Source organism: Geotrypetes seraphini, chromosome 9 (assembly GCF_902459505.1).
Source record: "Geotrypetes seraphini chromosome 9, aGeoSer1.1, whole genome shotgun sequence".
Classification (NCBI taxonomy): Eukaryota; Metazoa; Chordata; class Amphibia; order Gymnophiona; family Dermophiidae; genus Geotrypetes; species Geotrypetes seraphini.
The window spans coordinates 45,780,280-45,799,149 of NC_047092.1; the positions used below are offsets into that span (position 1 = coordinate 45,780,280).

Sequence of the window (18,870 nt, forward strand, 5' to 3'; positions counted from 1 at the left end):
GCTGGGAGCAGAGGTAAGCAGCAAAAATCTTAAAATCTACAAGTTCTGAGCTACACACAAATCTGACTTAAGAACAACTTTAAAAATGTAACTTGTTTTTAACCTGTTGACTGCCTGTACTCAAGCATTTTTCCCTATCTGTCCTGGTGGGCTCACAATCTATCTAATGTACCTGGGGCTATGGAGGATTAAGCAACTTGCCCAGGGTCACAAGGAGTAGTGCAGGATTTGAACCCACAACCTCAGGATGCTGAGGCTGTTGCTCTAATCACTAGGCCACTCCTTCCTGGCACTTATAAATATCAAGCGAAGCCTCTTGTTTTTCTCTACATATGGTATTGCTCCCGTTGTACATGCCGGTACGTATTTGTTGGCTTGCATATACTTATTTTATGTGTAATCAAATTTTATTTTCAGAAATAAAACCAACCAACAAAGAACAGTCAACAGAAGAAAGTACAAAGAAGCAGAACCATTATACTATGCACACATGCCCAACACCCAATCCCCCCCATTTCCACTCGCACATCCCCAACTCCAGGTCCATATACAAAGCAGGAACAACAGCCCACTGCTGAAGAAAGAAAACCCTCCCCCATCACCCCCATGCTAATACACAGAGACCATAAAATGAAAAGGCAAAACAACAACAAAAAACCTTAATTGAGAAAAAAAGGAAGAAGAGAAAGAGAGAAGAAAGAAAAGAAATAGATAAATAAATTATAATATTCCTCTCACGCTCCCCCATATCCTTATTTGAATTACTTTTGTCAAATACTTACCGCAGTGTGAATATCCCAATCTGGACACCTCATTTCCCATATGGAGCCCCTACCCAAAATGAGACTTTATTTTGGTTTACTACTAAGGAATCTCTTGTTCTAAGCAGCAACTTCCATTTTTCTTGGTTTATATATACAGACAGTAAGAAATGAAAGGCCAGCTAGAGAGAAACTTGAGAAAAAGAATGCAATGAAATATTGATGCCCAAGAAGATCTTCAGCATCTAATCAGGAAGAGGAAGGATAGCCAAATACTTGAATTTATTCCTTAACAAGGTAGTATATGGGTATTCTTTATAGTAAGTTTTGCCTTGGTGCCTCACCGTGGCTATCCATGTTAATTTTTCATGTTCCTGTTCATGGAATGTTGCTTGTGTAAGCTTTGAAACTATGCAAAGGTAAAAAAAAAGACATACACAGAAAACAGAGGAAAATATCAACAGATTCAATGGGAGTTCCCTGATTCTGCTAGCCAATCAGAAGTTCAGGGCTCTGGCAGCTGATGAAGCAGGGTTGATGGTGCTCCTCAGACTCTGTTAGCTTCAGACAAATGTTGTCCCCATCTCTGTGCCTCCTTCATGGGCCATGCTGGCTGTGAGGACAGATAGAGCTTCAGCAGCAGAGAAGGGGAGGGAGGTGAATATAGAGTGTGAGTTGGGAGGGTTGGAAGAGTGAGGAAAGAGGGAGCTGGGGATAAGACTGAGAGGTTGTAAAATGAGAGAGATGTGACTGGGAGATGGCGAGAGGAAAGTGAGGGAGTGAATAGGTAGAGGGCACAGTAGGGAGGAAAACCAGGTGAGAATTGTATGGGGAGTAGTTGGAGGTGAATGCAATCACCAGGAAAATAAATACATCAACTTGTACTCCTGCCATCCATGTATCTTAAAACAAAATGTCTGGGAAGGTGGGGAGGGCCAATTGCATTTCATCTTTGGCGAATAAGTGTTGGAGATACAGAATACCTTTGGAAATTTTGCAAGCTCCATACACTTTCAATCATGTTAAGAGTATATTATCCAAATATTTGAGATGGAAGGGAGTGTAAAGGCAAAGAGGCCAATAACCAAAGATGGCTGAGGTTGTCGAAGTGTTAAAAAAAGAAAATTTACAAGACTTCAGGTCTTCAGTATGTCAAACAAGCCAAGTGTTCAGGATATCCCTAATGAATTCTTAATGAGATAAATTTGCATAGAGTAGAGGTAGTATCCCTGCCGATTTCTGTCATGCATATTCATTCATAAGGGGCATATCCTGAAAACCAAGCCTGTTTGTGGCACTCAAGGCAGAAACTCCTGCATTCTTGTCCTAAGCTAAGCGTCCAGTGCTGGTCCCATCTAATTTTCAGCAATCTCAATATACGAGTAGGCATCCTGTGAAAATAGGCTGCTACATTTAGGTGCTCAGCAGGAGAAAATATTTACTCTATTGTTACAATGTTTCCTGGCACCTAACAGAGATCTTCTGAATACTAGCCTAGAATACTAGTCTACTGTAAAGTGTATGTAAATGAAAGTGAAAGTGAAAATGGAAGCCAGCATGTAAAATACAGCTGCAGACTGGCAAGCCCGCTCTGCTCCCAGGAGGAAAAACTTCTGCCCAATGTGTGGCAGCGGCCAAAAAAGCAAACAGGATCCTAGGAATTATTTTTAAAAAAGGGATGGTTAACAAGACTAAGAATATTATAATGCCCCTGTATCAATCTATGGTGCGACCTCATCTGGAGTACTGTGTTCAATTCTAGTCTCCTTATCTCAAGAAAGATATAGCGGTGCTAGAAAAGGTTCAAAGAGGAGCAACCAAGATGATAAAGGGGATGGAATTCCTCTCGTATGAGGAAAGACTAAAACAGTTAGGGCTCTTCAGCTTGGAAAAGGGACGGCTGAGGGGAGATATGATTGAAGTCTACAAAATCCTGAGTGGAGTAGAACAGGTACAAGTGGATCAATTTTTCACTCCGTCCAAAATTACAAAGACTAGGGGACACTCGAAGTTACAGTTAAAACCAATTGGAGGAAATCTTTCTTCACTCAGAGAATAGTTAAGCTCTGGAACGCATTGCCAGAGGTTATGGTAAGAGCGGATAGCATAGCTGGTTTTAAGAAAGGTGTGGACAAGTTCCTGGAGGAAAAGTCCATAGTCTGTTATTGAGAAAGACAGGGGGGAAGCCACTGCAGGCCCTGCTTGCCTTGGAATGTTGCTACTCCTTAGGTTTTGGCCAGGTATTAGGGACCTGGATTGGCCACCGTGAGAGCGGGCTACTGGGCTTGATGGACCATTGGTCTGACCCAGTAAGGCTATTCTTTTGTTCTTATGTTCTTATCTCCTGGCTGAGCCCTCCAACTCCAGATGCCAATCCTACTCCCATTTCTTACCAAACTACTGGCATCAACTACCTCTACATATCAGACCTCTCGAAGGGCTCCTGAGCTTTAAGAAAGCAATAAAAACTTATGTGGGGTGATCAATAATTTATCTATCTCAGTAGGAAAGAAGAGTTTTCAAAAAGTTTTTATTGTTCAATATAGTCCCCTGATAGTTACATACATGTCATCCACTTTTCCTGCAATGACTTTAACCCCTTTGAAAATAATTCTTCCGTTTGACCTTCAGAACAGGACGTCACAGCTTCCTTGACATCTTCATCACTTGAAAACCGCAGTCCATGGAGAGATTTGTTCAAAACTCAGAATAGGAAATAATCCAAGGGAGCCAGGTTGCGACTGTAGGGTGGATGGTTCAACCGCTGAAATCCATATTCTGAGGGCAGTCTGTGATTGTCGTGACATGCACAGTCACATTGTCGTGAAGAAGCATCACGCCTGCTGTGGATTTTCTTTGTCTTTTCTCCTTGATTGACTCCCACAAAGCAATCATTGTGTTGGCATAACTCTCCCCAGTAATGACTGTCTTGTGTGGCATGAATTCCAGAAGCAAAAGTCCTTTATCATCCCAGAAGACAGCTGCCATGACTTTGCCTGCAGATTTTTATTTCTTGAACTTTTTTGGGGTGGGGGATGACTTGTGCTTCCACTGCATTGACTCCATTTTGGACTCGGGATCTCTGTGATAGACCCATGGCTCATCTCCAATCACCTGACAGCACTGGATCCTCATGGCCTTCTGACATGGCGTCACCATTCTTGGAACCCATTTTGCACTAACCATGACATGCCCAACTTTGCATGAATTATTTTCCAAACTCTATCTGCCGAGATGTCCATTTCTTCAGCTATTCAGGAAACCTTAATTCATCTGTCTGACAAAATTAAATCCTCAACTTTCTTGTCCAATGTGAGGGTCAGCTTCAATGGACTCTCTAATGCACTTAAAACTGCTTGCTTCAAAATTTTACTTTATAGGATGATGGGGCAGACTCACCATAAAGTACAGTCATGCATTCATGGGTTTCCTTTAGCTTCTTCCCTTCTCTTGTGAGAAATTTTATCACTGAACTGTGCTCCAAATCTAGCAGTTTCTTAGTTGATTTGCACGAGGACTCTCCTGACATCCCGTCTCTTGGAATGTTTAGACTCGCACTGAGCCGCAACTGTGCTTGAGTAACCTTGAGACATGTCACAACATGCATAGACTTGTTTCAACTTATTTGCTACTTTCTGTCATACTCAGGTAGATAAATTATTGAACACCCCTCATAGCTACATTTCTGTGATATTGTTCCAGATTAAACATGTTATTAAAGTCATTAAATTGCTGTACGATTTTCCTTGCCATCAATATTCTCACTACATTGCATGGGGGCTTCAAATCACTTTCTGACCACCTGGTGGACCACTTGGTGGTGCTGTAGCCCAATACAGGCTGGGTCTGACTGAGCTTGAGACTAAAAAGGGAGAAACAGCTGGATCAAATAATAAGAAAATAAAATGAAAGGAGAAAAAAAAATGACAAGATGCTTCATTCCATTCTCCGAGACAGACATTTGCAAATGATCATGGCTATTAACCTTTTAAAATGCTTAGGTCAACCTATGAAAGGACAACTTTAAAAATATTCAATGAGAGCACAATGTATTCTGACTTCCCTGAGATTTCAGCTTCTCTTGGTTGTTATATTTTTGTGATCAGGGAACTACAGCCACTAATCAAGGGGAGAGACAGCTGAATTAAACTGGCTTGTTTCCCTATAACAGGGGTAGGCAATTCCGGTCCTCAAGAGCCGGAGCCAGGTCAGGGTTTCAGGATATCCACAATGAATATGTATGGGATGGATTTGCATGCACTGCCTCCTTGAGATGCAAATCTATCTCATGCATATTTATTGTGGATATCCTGAAAACCTGACCTGGCTCCGGCTCTCGAGGACTGGAATTGCCTACCCCTGCCCTATAGGAAAGGAAAAGAAACTGGAATTCTATATTCCCTGGATCACAGCATATGACAAGTCTGAGCTGGGGTTGTGGGTTCTTGAGCATCTGTGGCAGAAATTTGAATGACTGGATAAATGGTTCAAAAGCTACTAGGGAGATGGGGAAACATTTCCAGGGGGGATCAGACAGACTGGCACACAAACATGACAATTTTTTAAGGCCGGTTTTCCTACCTGAATGCTGGGCTAAAATTATGCTTACCCAAAGGATTTGCATATCTGAGGACTGCAGCAAAGTCTTTTTTCTGCACTTTTGGGAGGCTTTTGATATAATTTTTTGCCTAAAAATAAAACAAGTAAAATAGATTAATCCAGTAACAATGAAAATATTTGATTTAAAAATGTATTTATCAATCATCATTTGTATTCTGCATAATGTAATCACAGTTAATCTTGGCAGAGGACAACACAGACATAAAAAGTCTTTAAAAACATTATAAAAAATTCTAAAAATACCTCCCCCCCAAAAAAAAAATGAATTAAAAAATCTAATACACTTCCCCCTCCATATTCGCGGGGGTTAGGGGCAGAGCCGGCCCGCAAATATAAAAAAAACGCAAATAATATTTGGGCCAGTTCTACCCCAAAACCCTGCTTCCCCTGGTTATTTTAAGCCCTGAAAGCCCCCCCTTAAGCCTTACCTGGTGGTCTAGTGGGTTTTCAGGGCAGGAGTGATCTTCCCACGCTCCTGCCCCGTGCAGATCACTCTCAGGAAATGGCTGCCTTGAGCTCCCTTAGTCTCTCGAGCCATTTCCTGTGAGCGATCTGCACGGGGCAGGAGCGTGGGAAGATTGCTCCTGCCCCAAAAACCCGCTAGACCACCAGGTAAGGCTTAAGTGTGTGTGTGTGTGGGGGGGCTTACAGGGCTTAAAATAGCCTGAAAAATGAAAATATATTTTTTGATTTAAAACCACGAATAAGCGAATCTGTAGATACAGAATTCGCGAATACGGAGGGGGAAGTGCCTACTAATAACAATAAATTTACTCTGCTTCTAAAAGTCCACTCAAAAATTGAGAATACAAAACTCTTCATACGGTATCTCTTCTGAAACCTCAGCACCTGCTACTGAGAAAGATAATATCCACCAAGTAATTATCAAGCTAGCTTTAACAGGAGAAACCCAAACCACATTCAAATCTGTAGATCTAAGCACATGAGGGTGCAGAGAAAAGCAACGAAGCTAGTGAAAGGTATGGAGAAGCTGGACTACGAGGAACGACTTAGGAGACTGGAGTTGTTCTCCTTTGAGAAGAGGAGACTGCGAGGGGATTTGATCGAGACTTTCAAAATACTGAAAGGATTCGACAAAATGGAGCAGGGAAAGCAGTTATTTACAATGTCCAATGTGACACGGACAAGAGGACATAGACTGAAACTGAGGGGGGGACAGGTCCAGGATGAATAGCAGGAAGTTCTGTTTCATGCAGCAAGTGGTGGACACCTGGAATACTCTCCCAGAGGAAGTAATTGCAGAATCCACTGTTCTAGGATTTAAGGGTAAACTAGATGCACATCTCCTTAAGAGTAGCATAAAGTGATACGGGTAAGGGTAAATTAATGCACATCTCCCTTGAGAAGCATACAGTGATATGGGGATTAAAACTATGCCAGGGTACACCTGGCGGGGCCTCCGCATGTACAGATCACCGGACTTGATGAACCCAGGGTCTGATCCGGAGATGGCAATTCTTATGTTGATTACCTCAATGTAAAATAAAACAATCAGTAAAACAAACTAGGAGCATCACTAAGGGCTCCTTTTATGAAGATGCGCTAGCGTTTTTAGCGCGCGCACAAGATTAGGGCGTGATAGCTGAAAAACTACTGCCTGCTTAAAAGGAGGCGGTAGCGGCTAGCGTGCGTGCTAAAACCGCTAGCGCACCTTTGTAAAAGGAGCCCTAAGTAAAATGTGATACATCAAACAGATCTTAAACACAATCAGGAGTCAAAATAATTCATCTAATAAAGAGGAAATGTACTGTTGACAATTATGATTCATCTAACCATTGAAATTTGAACCTTCTGCAAAGCTCTCAAGGGAAGCAGCTGAAAGGCCATGCAATAAAGAGTTGCATCCAACCTACAGAAAACCAACAATTGAAGCAATGCTTGAAACTTTGTCGGACAGATATTTCAATTGCTCAATCACAACTCGAAACAAACAAACAAACAAAAAAAAGAGCTCTTAACCAACTCACAAGTACATGCCTTAAATTGTAGTTCCTAATGGACCTGGGATAGCAATATACTCATGGTAAGTGGCATAGTAAGGGGGGGCAGTGAGACAGTCCGCCCTGGGCACCATTTTGCTAAGGGCACAGCACCCTTCCTCCTCTCCACCCCCCCTCCCCGCTTCTCTCCTTGCTGCGTGCGCACGTCCCTTGCCTTCCCCAACCCTTTTATACTTCCCCTACGCGAGGTTGCTGTCCGCACTGGCATTGGGACTCTCTCTGACATCACTTCCAGGTCCCACGCCTAGGAAATGACGTCAAAGGGCGAGCTGACTCCAACGTGGGCGTGCTGCTCGTGCCGGAGAAGTTAAAAAGGTACGTGGAGAGGGAAGGGGGGAGCGGGCATGACACGGGGGGAGGGGGGCTTCTCACCCTTACTACGCCACTGAACATCCTCACTCTGAATGCCCCTGATATTCAATGCCAGTATGCGGACTTGCCCCGGCATTGCATATCTGTAGGAATGGAACACAGCGAACACACACACACAGGATACAAGTCGGGAAGGAGGCGTTGCCAGTGGCTAGCTCCGAACCCATTTTATTATGCTTCTATGCTAATGACGTCATAGTAACTCCCTCGATTACATGTCTAATGATTGGATACAAAGTCACATGCATTTACATCGTGTCACCCTCAACTCTGCACGTAGGCAATGCCTGATTAACACGTAGACAAAACCTGAGTCTCTGCACCTGAGTCTCTGCACTATCCAAGGCCTGTCAACTGATGTCCTTCTCAAATAAGGACTAGTTAAATTAAGATAAGGGTTAATTTGTGACAGGCAAGGGGGAGAGAGGGAAAGATTCAGTATTCATTCACAGGGGCTTTAGAAATCAGTGTGCTGACCTTGCCCTGTTTCAGAATGGTGTCCCTTCACATATCGGCCTAATTTAGCCAGCGATGGCCAACATTAAAAAAAAACAAAAACAAAAAACCAGCCAAAACCCTGACCTCCACCAGTTGAATATTGATTGGTGTTGATTTCAATGTTCCCTTTCATTTCTATAAACAAACATCTATACTTACATCTGGACTCTGCAACTTCTGAATAAAATCCTGAGTTGGTGTGCCAGTCACCTTCATTATTTCTGTTAGCTGGTCCAGATCTGAAGGCGCAGTTTAAGAATCAAATGTCAGATCTCAGAAGCAAGAAGAACAGCAGACTCTTTTGCTCCTGCTGTGCTATGTCTCAGTGGTCAATAAAGCACAATTCTCATGCTAACAGACTCATATCTCTTTGAAAGAAAACAAGGGGAATCACCTTAGACCAGGGAGGTCAAAGTCCCTCCTCGAGGGCCGCAATCCAGTCGGGTTTTCAGGATTTCCCCAATGAATATGCATGAGATCTATTAGCATACAATGAAAGCAGTGCATGCAAATAGATCTCATGCATATTCATTGGGGAAATCCTGAAAACCTGACTGGATTGTGGCCTTTGAGGAGGGACTTTGACACTCCTGCCTTAGACTCTAAATCTACTGTTTATAAGCATAGTTCCCTCAAAGCTAGGTAATATTCCTCCACCTACTGTCCAGCCAGCAAGCGGGGTGTGTGTGTGTGTGTATGATGTTGCACACTATCACATTTCCAATAGTGAGGGACGGGCAAGTGCTGTCAGACTCCCCTTGCTGCTTGTCCTTAGCAATTAAAAAAACACAATTTTGAAGTGGCATGTGGTGTAGTGACAGCTACAGCTTCAATACCCTGAGGTTTTGAGTTCAAACCCTGAACTGCTCCTTGTGACCCTGGGCAAGTCACGTAATCCTCCACTGCCCCCCTTACAGATTAGATGGACTGTGAGTCTGCTGGGAGAGATAGGGAAAATGCTTGAGTACCTGATTTGTAACCCATTCGGAGATCCTTTGGAAGGACAAGCTAAAAAATCAAATAAATAAATAAACTACCCTGGTTGGGATGCCAGTGTGTAGTCAGAAAGGAGCGTAGCCTGCACAGGGTGGTAAGTACAGCTCTGGCCACCTTGTTGAGTGGACTGTGCATGTCTTTATCAGCTGATCTTTTAGGGAAATACTTTTAAAACCAATAGGAGGAAATATTTTTTCACTCGGACAATAGTTAAGCTCTGAAACACATTGCCAGAGGTTGTGGTAAGAGCGGATGACATAGTTGGTTTTAAGAAAGGTTTGGACAATTTCCTGGAGGAAAAGTCCACAATCTGTTATTGAGAAAGACATGGGAGAGGCCACTGCTTGCCCTGGATTGGTAGCATGGAATGTTGTGACATTTTGGGATTCTAGAATCTTGCCACTCTTTGGGGTTCTAGAATTTTGCTTACCCTGAGATAATGGACTGTTGCTATTCCTTGGGTTTTGGCCAGGTACAAAAGACCTGGATCGGCCACCGTGAGAACGGGCTACTGGGCTTGATGGACCACTGGTCTGACCCAGTAAGGCTATTCTTTTGTTCTTACTCACAAAAATACTTGCAAATCTGGAAAATTATTGGGTTTTAGAATTTGTTGCTCACAAAAAAAACATTTTTAAAAACTTGTCACTCATGTAAGAAAACATTTGCACGCAACCAGCTAATCCTTGGAGCATTGGCCATAAGTCTTGCTTTGGATAACGTACGCAAGACTAGCAATGCACCTTGAAACTCATCAACATCTTCACAGTCAGTGCTGCAATCGTTGTTTTCTTAAGATACAGTATCTTAGTGCAAAGAACAGAAGTACAAAGATGAAAAGGATACGATCATTTCCTTTAAAGAGAGGCCGTCCAGTGAACATTTCTGCCATGATGCAGCCAACGGACCATATATCAACTGTGAAGAACAAAGAAAGACTGATTATATCCTGCTGGAGCAATTTACCTTTCACTTGCAGTGCCATTTCAAGGATTTGAACAGAAATGGTTTACAGTTTATTATGGTTTATTGCAACATAATATACTAAAGTGGTGTACAACTAATCAAAATCTACTAGAAAGGAATGCCATCAAATAATAGGACAGAAGAAAGGAGATTAAAGTGAAGACAAGAATGAACAGAAAGATAAAGAAGATAATTAGGCACAAGTTTGCTCAATCAACACATCTGGGCCACAGAAAAAAGCTGAGAGCAAACTTCTGCGAAACAGGAAGTTACATCAGAAGGAAGGACTCCAGCAGAAGGAAAGCCCATGAGCAAGCCTGTGAGGATCAGTGGTGGGCAAGGGTTGAGAAGGTAGTGGGGTGGGGTGCTATACTGTGCTGCACTACTTTCTCTGCTGCTGCCATCAGACCTGAGGGGAGGGAGGGGGTGGGCACTTCCACTGATGCCACTGTATCCATGTGGGTGGAGGGGTTACTGCATTCTACCTCTGCCACTGATGGACCTGGGGGGGGGGAGAGAGCTGGAATATGGAGGGAAGGGAGAGAGGATACTGGACCCGTGGGAGGGGAGGGGGAGCGGGAAATTTGACTGGCTAAAGCTGGAGCAGGTGGTCAGTTTGGGATGTACCTCCGATCGGCATAATTTGCATGAGGACGCATTGCAAATCGGGCGCCCGGCCATGGATTGGATTGGATCCATGAGGTTAGTGAGGCCTATGAGTGGATGAGGAATGTGGAGGGGATGAAGGATGAGTTGTTCCAGTGGGAAGAGGTCAAAGCAATGGTGAGCTATGTGCTGAAAACCTCTTGCTAAAAATGGCTCCGCCCGAGCAGCTCTGGGAATGTCATTTGTCCTCCAAGCAAGCTGGAGTAGAAAAAACTAGTGCCAAACCAACTCTAAACTTCAAGAAAGTAAGCACTTAGGAGACATCCAAGGAGGGGAAGCACTGCAGTTACTGCACACAGAATATCCCACATAGTCAGAGAGTCCCGTGAAACTGTTACCGGTAAATTAGCCTTTACCAAGTTCACATATTTCTGATCATTATGCTTGAGTTCTGATGAAAATTTCACAGATGGTATGACTACGATAATGAAGAATCGTACACATTCAAAAGAAGGTTTTGGTTGGGAGATGCCCTTTAGTAAAAGAGCCTTTGGTACTGCCATAGCTACTGATTCTGCTGTAAGAATGGGATTTGGCCTTCTAAGGGCTCCTTTTACTAAGCTGCGATAGCGTTTTTAGCGTGTGCAGAATTGCTGTGTGCGCTAAACCTGCACTACGCGGCTAGAACTAACGCCAGCTCAATACTAGCATTAGCGTCTAGCGTGCACGGCAAATTAGCGCGCACTAAAACCGCTATCGAAACCTGCATTTTTTTAAATTTAGTCCCAATATCATTTTATTCTATTGTAATATTTTATTATATTGTATTATATTGTAAACAGTTTTGATCCTTTTTGACTGTATATGCAGTACAGTGTTCCCCCGGTCATTCGCGGTTCGCGGTCCCAGTCATTCGCGGTATTCTCCGACCCAGACTTCCTGTGCTAAAGTCGGGCTTCACCAATCAGGAGCTGCGTGTCAAAGCGTGTCATACTTTGAGTGATTTCTTTATTCGCCGACACTTCAGCTGCCCTATCCTGCCTCCCCAGGCGAAAAACCACCTAAATCAGGTTCAGGGTGATAGCACCATACATTGAAACTAATAAGCAATGCAAAAAAAAAAAAAAAGCACCACTCCTTAAGCCTTACCAGCATAGAAACGGATGAGGCAGCTGATTTCGGTCTCCATGCTCTCCTTCTGCACCCAGCCGCATCCCTGAAGCCCAGCTGCAGCAGGTAGTCATTCTGGATCTGCAGCAGCCGCTCGTGCGGCTCCAGCCAGCTCCAGCTGACAGGCGCTTTCCCCATGTAGCTGCACGTAGAGCGTGGGCAGGCGGGTGGCCTGCAGGGGGTCACTCTCGGGCACCGGCAGATAAGCGATGACCGGCGAGTGCTCTGGATCCGAAGGGAAGCCCGGAGTGACAGAATCCAGCCCGTCCGGGATCAAGCCGAAGCGCTCCGAGTACGTGTCCGGGAGCCTCAGGGCGGCGGCACCAGGCAGGGAGCATCCTCCAGCTCCTCGTCATCCTGTATTCGCAATTTTTCGATATTTGCGGGGGTTCCTGGAACGGAACCCCTGCGTATATCGGGGGAGTACTGTATATAAAGATTTTAATAAACATATCAGATGAAGAATAGAAAAGGTAAGAGGAGAAGGCATGATTAAAAAAAAAATAATGGAGGGGGAACTATAATTCAAAATTGGATGGAGGGCAACACGAAAGTAAGGCATCAGATAAGTGTCCCAGAACAAAAAAGTTTTTATCTAGATTTGAATGCTTGCAGAGACATCTGCAAGCGCAAGGTCTCTGGGAGTCGATTCCAGTGTTCTGGGCCTTGGACTGAAAAAACTGCCTTCCTGATGCACTCATGGACTATTTCACGCAATAATGGCACAATCAACAAGTTCCAAGATGAGGATCCAAGACTTATGTTCTTAATATATGGAGTCAGCTGATGAGAGAGAAGTCAGCTCACAATACAGATGAGTTTTATATACCAGAAGAACAAGTTTGTAGATGAATCGATAGGGTAAAGGTACAGTGGCATAACAAGGGTGAGCTAAAGCTAAGGGTGGACAGGTTCAGGACAAATATCAGGAAGTTCCGCTTCACGCAACGAGTGGTGGAAACCTGGAATGCTCTCCCAGAAGAGGTAATTGCGGAATTCACCGTTCTAGGCTTTAAGGGTAAGTTAGATATACACCTCCTTAAGAGTGGCTTAAGGTGACATAGGTAAGGGTAAGCTAGATGCGCATCTCTTATGAGAAGCTTAGAGTGATATGGGGACCAATACTATGCCAGGGCACACCTGGCAGGGCCTCCGCGTGTGCAGATCGCCAGACTTGATGGACCAAGGGTCTGTTCCGGAGATGGCACTTCTTATGTTCTTATGAGCAGCGCCTGAGGCGGTGGCACCCCTCCCCTGCCCTCTTCACCCCCCCTGGTGTGCCCCCCTTTCCCATACCTTTTTAACTTTGGCATGATCAGCCGCCAACTTGCTGCCCACATCAACTTTGGCAGCTCTCTCTGATGTCACTTCCGAGGGCCGGGTCCTGGAAGTGATGTCAGTACCAAAGCTGATGCAGGCAACAAGTTGGTGGCTGCTCACACTGAAGTTAAAAATGGTATGGGGGAAGGGAAGAGGCACACGCATGGAAGGGGAAGTAGTGAGAAGGGGGGGTGGAGAGGAGGAGGGGTGCCGGTGGCACCAGCAAGTCCGCGCCTGGGGTGGACCACCTGCCCCTCCCCCCTTACTATGCCACTGTAAAGGTAACTAGTGAACTGCTCTACAGGTATTCCATCCTTTCCTTCAATCAAAACCTAGTATGGATTCTGATGGGGGGAAAGGGATTTACCACTTCAAGGTCTATAGTGTGCATGTATTCTTGTTTTACTCACAAGTCATTCTACAGATGTGAATGCTGTTCCCAATAGACATCTTTACTGAAAATAACTGAAACAGAGGCATATTTCACCTAATCCTTCTCACTCATGCTATAGCAGCAGGGTAACCAACTTCAAGTCTTCAGCTGTAGCATAAGAATTGCTGCTGCTGGGTCAGACCAGTGGTCCATCATGCCCAGCAGTCCGCTCACGCGGTGGCCTTCTGGTCAAAGACCAGCGCCCTAACTGAGACTAGCCCTACCTGCGTACATTCCGGTTTAGCAGGAACTTGTCTAACTTTGTCTTGAATCCCTGGAGGGTGTTTTCCCCTACGACAGCCTCCGGAAGAGCGTTCCAGTTTTCTACCACTCTCTGAGTGAAGAAGAATTTTCTTATGTTCGTACGGAATCTATCCCCTTTCAGTTTTAGAGAGTGCCCTCTCGTTCTCCCTACCTTGGAGAGAATGAACAACCTGTCCTTATCTACTAAGTCTATTTCCTTCAGTACCTTGAGTAATTCATAGTGAAGACACAGGGGGATTGCGAAGATCTGCAACGTGACATAATCAAGCTCGAGAAATGGGCATCGACATGGCAAATGAGGTTCAACGTGGATAAGTGTAAAGTGATGCATGTCGGTAACAAAAATCTCATGCACGAATACAGGATGTTCAGGGCGGTAGTTGTAGAGACCTCCCAGGATAGAGACTTGGGAGTTCTGATCGACAAGTCAATGAAGCCGTCCGTGCAATGCGTGGCGGCGAAAAGGGCAAACAGAATGCTAGGAATGATTAAGAAAGGGATCATGAACAGATCGGAGAAGGTTATCATGCCGCTGTACCGAGCCATGGTGCGCCCTCACCTGGAGTACTGTGTCCAGTACTGGTTGCCATACATGAAGAAGAACACGGTACTACTCAAAAGGGTCAATAGAAGAGCGACTAAAATGGTTAAGGGGCTGGAGGAGTTGCCGTACAGTGAGAGATTGGAGAAACTGGGCCCTTGAAAAGAGGAGACTGAGAGGGGACATGATTAAAACATTCAAAATACTGAAGGGAATAGACTTAGCAGATAAAAACAGATTGTTCACCCTCTCCAAGGTAGGGAGAACGAGTGGGCATTCTCTAAAGTTGAAAGGGGATAGATTCCGTACAAACGTAAGGAAGTTCTTCTTCACCCAGAGAGTGGTAGAAAACTGGAACGCTCTTCCGGAGTCTGTTATAGGGGAAAACACCCTCTAGGGATTCAAGACAAAGTTGGGCAAGTTCCTGCTAAATTGGAACGAACGCAGGTGAGGCTGTACTCATTTAGAGCACTAGTCTTTGACCTGGAGGGCTGCCGTATGAACGGAGGGCAGGGCACGATGGACCACTGGGCTGACCCAGCAGCGGCAATTCTTATGTTCTTATGAATGTTTCAATCATGTCCCCTCTCAATCTCCTCTGCTCAAGGGAGAAGAGGCCCAGTTTCTCTAATCTCTCACTGTACGGCAACTCCTCCAGCCCCTTAACCATCTTAGTCGCTCTTCTCTGGACCCTTTCGAGTCATATCCCTACTTTGTTCTCTCCTTCACCTACCTGGGAAGAATCTCGAAACAAGCTATATCTTGCTGCTCCTTGTTCAGTTCCTTTTCACTCACTTTTCTATCTTCCACAGTCTTCTCATTGGACCACTGACCAATAGCTGGCATGGTCATTCCTAAGGGGGGTACTATAGCTAATGGGCAGTACACCTACTCTCACATTTATTAGGATTTAGCTCACATTTTTTCACTGGTTGTTCAAGGCGAGCTATACACTAGGCATTTCCTTTTCCCTAGAGGGCTTACAATCTGTTTGTACTTGAGGTAATGGAGGGTTTTGTCCAAAATCACAAGGAGCAGAAGCGGGATTTGAACTAGGCTTAAACTAGGTTGATAGCCTGGTGCTCTAACCAGTAGACTACTCCTCCATCTGCTTCCAGTGCTGTCAGATGGGAAAGAGGTGGTATAGAGCAATTACATTACATTTCTAGACCGCAAAACCTCTCGGATCAACACGGTTCACAAAAAGTAAAAATACTGGATAATCCCAGCGATCTACAGATTAGACATTAACCTTTTAAAATTCTCTAGAAATCTTGTGAATAATATTGATTTTATTAACTTTCTGAAATGAATGTAAGAACAAGACCTTATGAATAAAGAACATAGTTCACTATCCCAGCTCGCCACCTGGTAAGCAAGAAAGTGCTGTTGGAACTTTTTATGAGTGCAGTCTTGAACCAGAGGAAAAACAAATAGGTAATACGTAGTGGGTGATTTGCTTTGAACAAGGTGAATAGTTCTGCTAGGTATTCAGGTGCCTGACCATATAAGACTTTATAACAAAGTGTCCCCAATTTGAACAGCACACGGGCTTTGAATGGGAGTCAATGGAGCTCTTTATAGTAAGATGTAATATGATTCGATTTCTTCAAATCGAAAATCAATGACGGACTCCTACCCTTCTCTCACAGCACTGTCCATCCCATCCAGTATAAGGATCCTAAGTCAGTGTTGGGAATTAAAACCTGGTCTTTTCCATATCAATGCTGAGTAGTAGGTAGCCACAAAAGAATTCTGAAAGAACAGAATTTTGCTATCAAAAGGTCTTCGTTTTGCTCCAATGTGATCACAGTTTTGTTTACATTGTTTTCTATAACTTTACCATGTGTGTGTTTGAAGTGATTCATCACAGTCAGCAAATCTATACTGCTGTGACTGCTGGAGTGTGTGCATTACCTGTCTGACTATAATGCATCCAATTAAGGATGACCTCAGGAGCTCGGTACCATCTGGTGACCACATAACCTGTCATTTCACTGTCAGTGTGTCTTGCCAACCCAAAATCCAAGATCTGTAATGAAAAGCAAGTAACAGTAGTTAATGAGCTTTACAAAAGAAATCATTAGTTGAACAACACTGTTTCAGGCTAGCAACTATTTAATCCCTGCAGTCATCTGAAATATGCTTAATATGTGGTTTTACATTTAAAATTATTAAGACTTGAACCATGGAAGATAGATACAACTGATTAAAAAAACTTCAGGATAACAATGAAGATTCAGGAGAGACAGTCTTGAGGTTACATATAGATGGATTGGCAATAGACTGGAACAACATAGCAGACCATTATATTGATAAAACATCCAATACGAACATGCCGAGTACTAGTGGTATAGCCATATGGGGCTCAGGCTCCCCTCTAATACTGTGGTGGGGGTTCTCAAGCCCCACCAGTGAAAGACTTTCCCTGCTGGAGCCCAACCTGCATAACCTGAACAGCAGAAAGTTGGCAGGGTGCTCTGGTGGCTGATGCAGCACTTCCACACATGCTCAGTTGATGGATTTGAACTGAGCATGCACAGAAGTGCTGGCGTCAGTGGCCAAAGCAGCCTGCCAACTTCTGCTGCTCAGATAGTGTGGGTAGGGTTCTGGTAGGGAAATTTGGCTGGCGGGGCTTGAGAATCCCCACCAGCAAAGGTATGATCGAGGGGGAAGGAGGGTTGTAGCAACAGCGGCAGTGGGGGTGGAGAGGGAAGGAAACTGAGAAAAAAAATGCTTAAACCCCTCCTAAAATCAACTTGCTATGAGGGGTGCTGAAAATTCTCAGCCCAACCAAGAAGGGAATGATGTGGAACCATGAAACTTAGGGGTCAATTTGCAGAATAATTTATAAGTTCAACACACTTGATACATTGTGTCTGAAATTTCTGTAACCCTTCCAAAAAATATTCTCATATCTAGTCAAGTTCAAGTTTATTTGATAAATCGCCTATATAAAATATTCTAAGCTATGAACAATTTAAAAACAGCTTATGGGGAAATAAACAATCTTAAAACAATTTTTAAAACAGCAATTTAGAAAACAAATATTATCAAAACACATGTAAAAAAGTCTGGAAATTTATAAGATTTCTTTATATATGAGGTTTAGTAACAAACAAGATACAAAAGGGGAAAAGGAAAGAAATTTACAATTATCTCGGTCTGGAAAAACATAAAAAGGGTAAAAACACAAGGAAGGGGGGAGAAGAAAAAAAAATAAAAAATTAATTTATAAAAGTGAACATTGGCTTGAATGATTAGTTAGTAAAAGCATCATTAAATAAAAATGTTTTTAAAAGTTTTTTAAAAGAGATGAGATCTTTTTCTTTTCTGATAAAGAGTGGCAGAGCGTTCCAGGTTTGAGGAGCTAAAACAGAAAACATTTCATTTCTCCTTGTACCCACTATTTTTAAAGATGGAACCGATAGTAGATCTTGTGATGACGATCGGAGAGGTCGAGGTGAATGATGTGGAGTAATCATTCTAGATATGAACTGTGGTTCGTTAAATGATAATACTTTGAAAACTAAGAATGCTATTTTAAAAGTAATTCGATGATTAATAGGTAGCCAATGGGACTTGATCAATAGCGGTGTTACGTGGTCATATTTTTTTTGCTTTATGAATGAGTTTTATTGCAGTGTTTTGAATTATTTGAAGTCTCTTCTTTTCTTTTTGCGGTACGTTAAATAACAGAGAATTGCAGTAATCTAGTTTAGAAATGATCATAGAATGGATAAGAATATTGATAGATTTAGGTTCTAAAAATGATGAGATGGATTGTATCAAGTGGAGTTTGTAGAAACAGGATTTAACAATTTGGCTAATGTGATTGTGAAAAGATAAATTAGTGTCAATGATTACGCCTAAGATTTTTAAGGAAGATACTGATTCAATTGGAGTGTTATTGAGTACAAATGAAGAAATTGGGGTGATGTCTTTTCTCCAAGTAAAAAACATAGTTTGAATTTTCTGTATATTTAATGACAGTTTATTGAGGCTAAGCCAGTTTTTTTACTGTGTCCAGTTTGGTATTAATTGTTTTAATTTCTTCATCTTTTTCGGGGTCAAACGGGTAAAGAAGTTGAATGTCATCGGCATAAGAAAATGACGTAAAGCCCAATGAGTCACTGGAATACTGCTCCACTGCTGCGATCACCTCTGAATCACTCGAAAATTGTCATCCTTTCAAACTCTATTTAAGGTTTGGAAACAGAAAATAGTCAGATGAAGCAAGATCTGGATGCCCCTGCACTGTACAGAGCTCCTGAATTCTGGGCACATTTAATTTTACTGAAG

General features: G+C 43.2%; 1 protein-coding gene across 3 annotated transcripts in view; it reads right to left on the bottom strand.

Moving 5' to 3' along the window:
• Window positions 1-18,870, bottom strand: part of MAPK12 (mitogen-activated protein kinase 12) — a 96,986-nt gene that overhangs the window by 17,127 nt on the left and 60,989 nt on the right. For all 3 annotated transcript variants that reach the window (XM_033958439.1, XM_033958440.1, XM_033958438.1), the window contains exons 7-10: window positions 16,486-16,600; window positions 10,115-10,186; window positions 8,432-8,511; window positions 5,371-5,449 (exon numbers count right to left, since the gene is read on the bottom strand). In XM_033958439.1, coding sequence (XP_033814330.1) covers window positions 5,371-5,449; window positions 8,432-8,511; window positions 10,115-10,186; window positions 16,486-16,600 — 346 coding nt within the window. The remainder of the gene's footprint in view (window positions 1-5,370; window positions 5,450-8,431; window positions 8,512-10,114; window positions 10,187-16,485; window positions 16,601-18,870) is intronic.